The 11,006-nt window shown below is 37.5% G+C and overlaps 1 protein-coding gene across 1 annotated transcript; it reads left to right on the forward strand.

Annotated features, from left to right (window-relative positions):
- The first annotated feature begins 350 nt into the window (after positions 1–350).
- LOC109110707 (uracil nucleotide/cysteinyl leukotriene receptor-like) lies at positions 351–7,533 on the forward strand. The gene is made up of 2 exons (XM_019123692.2): positions 351–620; positions 5,877–7,533. Exon 2 carries the CDS (start codon positions 5,885–5,887, stop codon positions 6,902–6,904), a length of 1,020 nt encoding a protein of 339 aa, XP_018979237.2. The 5' UTR covers positions 351–620; positions 5,877–5,884; the 3' UTR covers positions 6,905–7,533.
- The last annotated feature ends 3,473 nt before the right edge of the window (positions 7,534–11,006 follow it).

An 11,006-nucleotide genomic window follows, 5' to 3' on the forward strand; every position in this document is an offset into this window, starting at 1 on the left:
TCATATATTGTCAGCGTAAATGTGTTTTTCCTGGACCACACGGTGTAGTTTCATACCACACACCAGAGAACCACCAGAACCGTTTATTAACATCTGTTTACATCTTTCTCAATCGCTACTTTTTGTCTCTAAGCACAGTTCAGGAGAGCTTTTTGTTTTGTAGTTCTCCACTTTTATCTGTTTAAATTACTGAATTGTAAAACGGAGTGGCAGGGGGGTTGTAACCTCAAGGCACGCTAGTCCCCGTTGCTACCCCCACCGGCTCCTAATTGCGAGCAAGGCATGCCATTATTTCCCCCCTGTCCAAATGTGCTGCTTCTTCTGACTTGGGTTATTGTGGAGTGCACAAGTGGCCCTCAGAAGAAAATAGCATTGCAAAGAAAGGCTGAGGTCAAGGGTCACATAAGAGCCTTCCCATCGAGAACTGCATTTTTGTGATCAAATTTGTTGGCAACACAATAAGAGCCACAGTATTTTATCTCAAACACAGCTCAGCCTGAGAGAGCAGTCTCTTGACTCCATTAAACTCCACTGCCACTTTCAGGCAGCTGTAAGAAAGCACAGGCAGCAGAACTCATCTCCTTCACTACTGCACGGGCTGTTGAGGGATCAACACTCTGGTGAGTCTCTCACTGACTTCATTTAATTTCTCTTAGTGTCTGCTGTCTGGCTCAATTGAAACTTGTTTGCATTTTTAATTAATTATATTTGTATGGAAACATTAGAATGGCAAGTTTACATGCATGACATTCAAACCATTTTCATGCACTTTTTTTCTATTCTGTTTTTATTCAGTGAAGCCATTTAAACTATTTATATGTACTTTTCTAGGCTTTTCTGCAAAACGTAAAGCAACTATGTAACAAAACATTTAATTTTTAATGATCATATTGTGTTTTCCTAGTTTATGTGCATGTCATTTTAATTTAATATACGTTTTATTGCATATATATATATATATATAGGGTAACAGATATAAAAAAAAATTATAAATGTAAATTTTGCTCGGTGGTGGTTCTCTTGTGGTCATATTTTATGTATTTGTGTATAAATGTAAAAAAAAAAAAAAAGAGAGAGAGCGAGAAAAGGGTTTCCTATGGCTCTGTTTTAAGTTCTGGCAGCATGTAGGTTATTGCTGAGCTGCAGTTCAGCTCTGGCTAATGTGCCTCACGCCTATGATTACTTCTGCTTCTTTTGTGTGATGTGGTATAGAAGCATTAGTGTCACATTGCAACCCAAGCTTGACCCCCATTTATTTCTTTAACACAAAAGTGATTTTGTATTGATGCCAGCCTGTGGAGAAGCCTCGTTCTTCAAGACTTTCGGGTTTGGAGCGTGTTTTCCAAGTCGACCACGGGACACTTGGACTGGTGCTGCTGGATTATAGTTTTTCATTTGAAATTCTCATATATTGTCAGAGTAAATGTGTTTTTCCTGGACCACACGGTATAGTTTCATACCACACACGAGAGAACCACCAGAACATTTTATTAACATCTGTTAACATCTTTCTCAATTGCTACTTATTGTCTCTAAGCACAGTTCAGGAGAGCTTTTTGATTTGTAGTTCTCCGCTTTTATCTGTTTAAATTACTGAAGGGTTTGGCTTGTTCTGGGACTTGAAGATTGTCCTCCCCCTCATATGGCAGGACCTTGACACTCCCTTGTACACACCCACTTTGTGTTTGTCGATAGTGTTCTGAAAATATTGATAAAGAGTCTCCTTATTATTCCAACTCCAGTGAGAGGATATTGAGAAATGTTTTGGTAGCATATTTTAAGCATGAAGAAAGACTCTTAGCGCTTAATACAAATGGAAAAAAATCTTTTTTTCCTTTCCTTTCCTTTTTTTTTTTTTTATATCTTTCAGAGAAGTATTCCAAAGGGTGCATTTGGACTATCTGACAAATAAGGAAGTCATATTCAACACTTATTCCTTGAATACATGTGATTTTTTTTTTTTCATCTAAATGTATTCTTCAGTATTTATTTATTTACAAATGTATGATTTATTAATTTATAAATATCATTATGTTTTGTGGGAGTTGCACCACATAACACTGGAACACATGGGGCCTGTTTCATAAAACAAGTTTATTTCAGTTAGTCTGATGTATTGTCAGTTAATTTGGTTAAAAATAAGGCAGACCAACTGAAATAAGCCTGGATTTGTTGGTAAACATGTTTTATGAAACAGCCCTTGGGTTCTCTCTTTTTTTCTTTTTCATGTTTATGCTTATTTTTGCATGTTAGTTGCACCACATGAATATTATTTGGCAGACAGGTGTTTTTTCATATTAAGTAGTGAAACAGTTTTGTTGAAGTATTAATCGTTTTTTTAAAATGTTTTTTAAAGATTATGGCAAAATATTTCATATATTCATATATTATTCATAGTTATACATTTTATGTCCCCCAATTAATTTAAATTATTTATCATGTCATTGAAATTATTTAAAAATGTATTGAAATGGCAACCTTCTATTATACCATATTCATAATGTTATTTTAAAAATATCACAAAGAAAAAAAAAATCCATTCTGTCAGCTGCAGCTCTAGTAGTAACAGGTGAACTTCTCCCATGCTTTGAACCATTCTTAAAAAGGTCTTCAGCTTATCCCTGCAGATGCTTCATTCGGCCTGATTATTAATAGAGCAACTGTTATTGGATGGCGGGCTAGAATGAATGCCTCTTCCAAACAGAGTTTGCTCACTGAATCTGAGGCAGGCTGCCCTGTGCACACGCCAGTAATTTGACAAAGCAGAATGCCACGAGGACAGCTGGCTCAGACTGTAAGCAGATAGCCAGGAGTGGCTCTGGTGTGGCCACCGGATGCACCAGCTCCTTCATGCAGCGTAGCGTGTGTTGGAGGTGCGACGAGTGTGTAGTCAACTGCTCCACAGGGACATCTGCTCAGACTCCTGAGACACTCAAATATCTAGGCATCTGAATTGCTGCCATACACAGAGACAGCTGTAATGCTCCCTCCCTCACTACTGAAAGTGCGCAGAAAATATTTTCTGCTGCTGAATTAAAAAGTGTTACTTGATGTATCACTGCTGCATCCTTTGCTCCTTTTTTGTAAACTTGTTTTGACAACGGTCAACTTTGGAAACATATTTCCAAAAGCAAGTGCAATTTTTCTGTTGATTTCTTATGACATCTTTTTGGGTTCTATGAAGTTAAAGGGGGAAGTCGTGGCCTAGTGGTTAGAGAGTTTGACTCTTAACCCTAAGGTTGTGGGTTCAAGTCTCGGGCCAGCAATACCATGACTGAGGTGCCCTTGAGCATGGCACCGAACCCCCAACTGCTCCCCGGGCGCCGCAGCATAAATGGCTGCCCACTGCTTTGGGTGTGTGTTCACTGCTGTGTGTGTGCACTTTGGATGGGTTAAATGCAGAGCACGAATTCTGAGTATGGGTCACCATACTTGGCTGTATATCACTTTCACTTTTTTTTTTTACTTGAATGCAGCATAGGTTGGTTTGGATATGTAAAGGAAGTGTGTGCCATACATGGACATTTTTGTTGATCTATCAATTTTTTATGTGTTTTTTCAAAATCCTACATAGAAATTATGCAGTCTGTCTAGGGGACCAGCTTTCTAGGGGCACCATCTCATACATACATGCTTAATAATGCTTAATATTTCTGTGAAACCTGTCATATATGTGTATATATTTAGTCTTTACTGTCATGCCTATCAATTTAATCCATCCTAAAATTGTATTTCTTAAAAAACTATCTATAGTAATGTGTGTGTGTGTGTGTGTGTGTGTGTGTGTGTGTGTGTGTGTGTGTGTTTTCATGTGAATGTGTGTGTGTGTGTGTGTGTGTGTGTGTGTTATATGGGTTTCAATGTCATGTGGACCCTGGGCCACAAAACCAGTCATAAGGGGCATTTTTTTTTAAATGAATAAGTAAGCTTTCCATTAACATATGGTTTGTTAGGATAGGACAATATTTGGCTGAGATACAACTATTTGTAATCTGGAACCTGAGGGTGCAAAAAAATCTAAATAATTAAGAAAATCAATTTAAAGTTGTCCACATTAAGTTCTTAGCAATGCATATTATAATCAAAAATTAAGTTTTGATACATTTTTTTTTATATAGATTAATTTATGGGCTTTTTATGCCTTTATTGGAAAGGACAGTGTAGAGTAGACAGGAAAGTGTTTTTTGGTGAAGAGAGATGGGAGCGGGAGCGGCAAAGGACCACGAGCCGGGATATGTCGGTGCACTAACCGCAAGGCTATTGGCGCCGACAGTTTTGATACATTTATGGTAGGAAATTTACAAAATATCTTCATGGAACATGATCTTTACTTAATATCCTAATGATTTTTGGCATAAAAGCATATCATTGCTCTTTTGTTGATTTAGATTGCAAAGAAAACAAAACAAATAATTTCAGAAATTAAGTTATGTCTAATAAAATGGAATGACCCATGGAAAAAGTCTTGAACACACTTACTGAAATTTATTTAATACTTCATAAAAAAGCCTTTGTTGATAATGACAGCTTCAAGATGCCTCTTGTATGGAGAAACTAGTCGCATGCATTGCTCAGGTGTGATTTTGGCCCATTCTTCCACACAATTTTCAAATCTTGAATGTTCTGTGGGCCTCTTCTATGAACTCTGATCTGTAGTTCTTTCCATAGATTTTCTGTTGGATTCAAGTCAGGTGATTGGCTGGGCCATTTTAGCAGCTTTCTTTCTCTGAAACCAATTGAGAGTTTCTTTGGCTGTGTTTGGGATCATTGTCTCGCTGGAGTGCCCACCCTCATTGCATCTTCATCATCCTGGTAGATGGCAGCAGATTTTTATCAAGAATATCTCTGTAAAATTTCCATTCATCCTTCCTTCAATTATATGAATTTTGCCAGTGCTACACCATGATGTTTTTGGGGTGTTGTGCAGTGCCATTTGACCTCCAAACATGGTATGTATTATGGCATCCAAAGAGTTTAATTTTGTTCTCATCTGACCAGACTATACTATCCCAGTATTTCAAAGGCTTGTCTAAATGTTGTGCAGCAAACTTTAAATCAGCTTCAACATGCTTTTTCTTCAGCAATAGAGTCTTGCGTGGTGAGCATGTATACAGGCCACGTGGTTGAGTGCATTACTTATTGTTTTCTTTGAAACAATTATACCTGCTAATTCCAGGTCTTTCTGAAGCTATCCACAACAAGTTGTCCTTGGCTCTTAGACAACACTTTTGATAATTTTTTTCACTCCTCTGTCAGAAATTTTGCGAGGAGCACCCATTCGTGGCTGGTTTATGGTGAAATGATGTTCTTTCCACAACCAGATTATGGCCCCAACGGTGCTCACTGGAACGTTCAAAAGTATAGAAATGCTTCTGTAACCAATGCCATCAGTAGCCTATGTTTTGCAACAATAAGGTTGCGAAGGTCTTGAGAGAGCTCTTTGCTTTTACCCATCTTGAAATGTTTCTTGTGTGACATGTTGGTAATTAGACACCTTTTTATAGGCCATCAGTTGGGACTGAACCAGCTAATATTAATTTCCACTGATTGGGGCAGGATTGCTTTCTAATTACGGATAATTCCACTTTGTTTCACAGAACATAATTTCTGAACTTATTTGTTTTGTTTTGTTTTCTTTGTATGTATGGATTACTTGGGTTGTTACCAACACCTTTAGAAATATATTTACTGAGAAAAATGGTGGTGTGTATGTTTATGTATGTATGGTATACATGTATTAATTGAATATTTATATAAGTTCATAAATTCAAAAATAAAATGGATAGAATTATTTTCTATTAGCATTTATATCATCAGTTAAATTTAAATTAATATAAACAATTAATAAAAATGTTTTTCTTTTCCTCTGTTTGCAGTTACAAAAATGGAGTCCCCCCTGACAGAACTTCCCACCTTGCTGTCCAATCAATCCATGGAGAGCTGTCCACCTGTGGACAATACAGTAGAGAACATGATCTTTGGATTCTACTACATTATAGTTTTCCTCCTGGCGCTGAACGGCAATAGCCTTGCCCTGTGGATCTTCGCCCGCCAGAGAGGCAACTCTTCTCCAGCCAATGTCTTCCTGCTTCATCTTGCTGTGGCCGACCTGTTTTACGTCTTCGTTTTACCCCTCAGAGCCACTTATCATTTAACTGGGGAACACTGGCCATTTGGTGAAATCCCCTGCCGTCTCGCGGGCTTCTTCTTTTATGTCAACATGTATGCCAGCTTATACTTCCTGGCCTGTGTTGCAGGCGATAGATACCTTGCTGTAGTACACGCCGTACGTTCCCTCAAGATCCGGCGCCCTCGTTACGCTCACATAGCCAGTTTTGCACTATGGGCTTTGGTGATAGTGTCTATGGCGCCCCTACTGGTCACCAAGCAGACTGCAGAAATCAATGGCTCTACTGTATGCTTGCAGCTGTACAGAGAAAAAGCTTCACGGCGTGCTCTCATCTCTCTCGTCGTAGCCTTCACACCACCTTTTACTGCCACACTGTCTTGCTACCTGCTGATAGTGAACAGTCTGCGGAAAGGTTCAAGGCTGGAGCCGGCACTGAAACTCAGAGCTCTCCGCACCATTGGTCTGGTCATGCTCATCTACATAGTGTGTTTTTTGCCCTATCATTTAAGCCGTGCAACCTTCATCCTGGGTTACGCACACCCAGACCTATCCTGCCAAATCAAAAGAGGACTAGCCCTGGCTAACCGGCTTACTTCCTCTCTAACCTGCCTGAATGGGGCTTTGGATCCCCTGGTCTACTTGTTTGCAGCTGAGAAGTTCAGGGGAAGCGTTCGCAGAATTTTCTGCAGAGACAAGTTGGGTGGGTCCGGCGCTACAAGCGGGGAACTGAAAGGCACACATGAGAGCTCTCTGAGTGCAAAGACTGAGTTCTGAGAAAGCGCTTAAAATCGTACAGATGGTATGAATATTTTTCATTGGTTTTAGTGATTCGGCCTACACTTTCTGATAGTGTAGGGACAGGTAAAGATCAGAAAGCCTTTTGAATAAAGAAACATGTGATTTGGACTTATTAAAGCAACTGTATGTAAGTTTAAAGATCAGTTTCAAAATCACTTTGATGGTACACTGATTTCTAATAAGGTGATTACCCTGTTAACATACGACGTAACAGTTACATAATGTTGTTAGCTGGGTAGCTTCTGTTTTTTCCCCTAACTTCTGTTCTAGGGGTATATAAAGTTGTGAGTGGGTACGAAGGCTGGATTGCTTTAAAAATGCATGTGCACAGCTATCTACTGTAATTACCACAGTGATATATTAATGAACTTCTCTCACTTAAAGTGGATTCATACAAGTTAGAATTTTCAGGTAATAATCACTTTTTTTGCCAATGTGTAAACGGCTTGTAACGACACTTAAAAAATGAGACGTTCCATGACTTCCTAGGTTGTCTATAAAAGCCTGTGGACTGATTTTTAAGTTGAATGGTGCATTCAATTCATGTCGGATACATCGTATTTACGAGTTAAACACACATGAACTCCACCACAAAATCATAAAAACCACTGAAAAACTCTGAATTCCAATTAAGCTCAGAGTTTCTGAGTTGGGGGCGTGTCAATGAGAAACATGACAGAATCAGTGGATCGATGGAAACAACGTCTGTTGTTGACTGTAATTTTTTAGTTGAAATTGATAGACAGGATTGCAATATAACAATTAATAAGTTTTTATGCAGGACGTTTTTTTTTTTTACCGGAAATTAAAAGCACGTGACATTTACGCGCGCTCCCTAAATCTTTTTGTTTTCGTTCTATGACACATTAAATAAAGACTTATGTTCAGGTAGTGCTGAAAATTATGGAATTACATTTGGTTCAATAAAAATGAACGTAACTTTATAAAACTGAACGTAACTTTTTCAGAAACTATCAAAAATATGCCATTACAAAAGAAGAAAATACAATGAAAATGAAAAAAAAAATTAACTCATTCGCACAAATTTAACAGGCTCTTCAAATATGCTTCATTCTTTGTTAATGTTTTTCAAAGATTCGTTTTCTCTAATCGTGGATTCTGAATGCATTGCCACAGATTTCGCTTACGCTTCGCAGTTTTTCGTTTGGAGTTTTTACACAAACCTCTCGTGGAGGCGGGCTTAACAGTGATCTACTCTGATTGGATAGTGAGCTTTTGATGGACAGGTGCTCTCTGACCGGGAAGTACAGACGCCACTCAGTGCGCATATTTCAGGGACAGAAAGCTCTCCGACTAAATCTAAAATATCTTAAACTATGTTCCGAAGATGAACGGAGGTCTTACGGGTTTGGAACGACATGAGGGTGAGTCATTAATGACATAATTTTAATATTTGGGTGAACTAACCCTTTAACTAGAGAAGGTTTACGAATTGTACATACAGCCTCTTTAACTGTAGGGGGCACCAAAGTTGCAAAAATACACAACACTACATACAGTTGCTTTAAAGTGAAAGTTATTCGGAAAGGTAGGCTTCAAATGGCTGTTGCATATATCAGTCAGTTGCCAGAACACAGTGGTCAGGGACTAAAGACCCCATCAAGTATCAGGAAGGCATAAATTGTGAATAAAACTGTGTGCAGCCTTTTAAAAATGAATGTTGTGTTTTTTATTATCAAATTAGCTGTTTGCTAATGACATGCTCTGACTTTGTAAACTTTGTGAGCACTAGTACACATTCTTAATGAAATAAGTGTGAAACTAATGCATTTCATACTTAAAAACTACACATAAAATCATTTTTAATGGTCCCCGGGGGATTTTCTGTTTATAGCACTCTCAAGCTGTGGTAAGAATGTGTGAAGTTTAACAAACCAGTGTGGAATTGAAATGAATACTACTTTTTTTTACATTCCCTGACAGCTATTTGTTATTAAGACTATTTAGATTCATGTGCACTTCACACTATATGCTAGTCAATTAATATTTTTAATGTAGCCTACCTTATATAGTTTAAGGTATAAGTACATTTTTTGTTGGTATAAAATACTAGTTTTGTTTTCACATGTTCAAATGAAATTGATATGTATTATTATTTATATTATTTTAATTATTGTAACCAGCTGGTATAAATATGTTTTATTTTTGGTGTCGTCATATTTCATTATTATTATTATTATTATTTTTTTCTTCTGTATTTCTCTAATAAAATCCATTGATGAGTCAATTTGTTAATGCATTTAAATCAGCTGAATAAATGTAAATAAATGTAACCTCAAATGGTTATTTGTGTTTGTTTTTTCCCCCCCTTAGGCATCAGATGCATTCTGGTGATTGCAATTATAATGTACCCCCTATTCTCATTACCACTAAAGTGAAAGAGAACATTGTCACATCACATACAGCTTCCATTAATCTTCATAACACTTGACTTTTTTGAGTATCATCTCATGTGACATCTGCTAATGACAATTGGCAGAATCTTGTGAAAACGTACGTTATCTACAGAATGCATCGCACACGCTCTGTCCCACCACACTGTGGCCGTCACTGCTGAGCTCTTATTCAGCAGAGCATAGCAGAGCAGAGCACAACCGCTTTCTTTACAGCTGTGTGCATGCGAGAAAGACACAAGATGGAAACCACCAGGCTAAAGTGACTGTGGCACTATTCAGGTTTTCTTTCACATCATGTGACTCAAACTGTGAGCTGTCAGCAGATTATTTTCTCTCTCTCTGTCTGACTCTCTCTGTCTTTGCTTCTCTTTCCTCATATTTGTGCAAGGCTTCCTGTCCATGAACGTAACACGGCATCTTCACAGAGAGTGAGGGGGGGTTGTGTAGAGTAGTGTATATAACTCAGGATTACTCTAGAGTACTTATCATTACAATCAGAAAAGAAAACAAAACATTTACAAAATGAAATATCTGATTTGAATTATTTTTTTTTTTCAAAAGAGGTTTAGCAGATAGTTTTGTATGATAGCAAAACACAAATTATACATGAAACATTTTATTTGAACATTTTTTTTTCTCTCAAAAGTGTAGCAGAAAAAATAAGTTTAGCAGTAAAATAAGTCAAAATAAGTTTAGCAGTAAGTTTACACTGCTCTTTTCCATTCAGTGTGAAATTAGAAGGTGGCCAGGGGTTGTCAAACTCCAAAAATGTCAAAATGCACCAGAAAAGTGGGCCATATGAAAGTGGGTCTTCTGAGGCTAAAGTATGCAATAGCATTGCAAGAGCAAAAAGCCAAAATTTAAGATGCTATCCACTGATAATCGTTCCCCCATGCAGTTCTCAAACCTCATTCATGTTTATGTATATTCAAACACGGCACATCAAACCCAGTTTTAAGTCTATGATTTTTTTTTTTTTTTTTTTTTCATGTGTCTCACGTTTGCATGAAAAAGAGCAGTGTGAACATCTTAATTAACATCTCCTTTTGGTTTTGATGACTAAATTATGATAGAATTGTAATTTTGAATATATCTAGAGTTACTGTACAAGGTTGGAAAAAATGGGGAAGTACCCTTAAAAAAGCAGCTTTGTACCTTATCTACCCCTAAAATGTGCAAATTAGTACCTTGGGGTAGTAATATGTATCCTTAAGCGACTACTATTTACATTTTAGGGTACTGCCTGTGACTAGCTGTTTTACCTCTAAAGGTACATTTTTTTATTTCTTTTTTTTCCTATATTTTTTCCCAGAGAGTGTATTAACTGAAGATGTTACAAGTGTGCTCCAAAAGTCACTTCCCTTTCAGGACCAGTGGTTTTGTCAAAAAGATAAATTTATAATCTCTCAACAGAGACTTTCACACTGTAAATGTTTATCTACATTTCTCTACTTTGCATAATGGCCAGTAAGTAGACACTTGCATTGGTTGTCCTCTTCATAGTTTTGGTTAGCAGAGTTAATCATTGACGTTGTATGAAAGAATGTACTGAAAACTCCTACAATACCACATACACCTTTTTCATCTCTTTTGTGGTGAAAAAAGGTGTTGGGGCTGTGTGAACAAGCCTGCTGTTCGGCCTCCTCTCTTGCTCACTCTCT

This window comes from Cyprinus carpio, chromosome B6, assembly GCF_018340385.1.
Source record: "Cyprinus carpio isolate SPL01 chromosome B6, ASM1834038v1, whole genome shotgun sequence".
Classification (NCBI taxonomy): domain Eukaryota; kingdom Metazoa; phylum Chordata; class Actinopteri; order Cypriniformes; family Cyprinidae; genus Cyprinus; species Cyprinus carpio.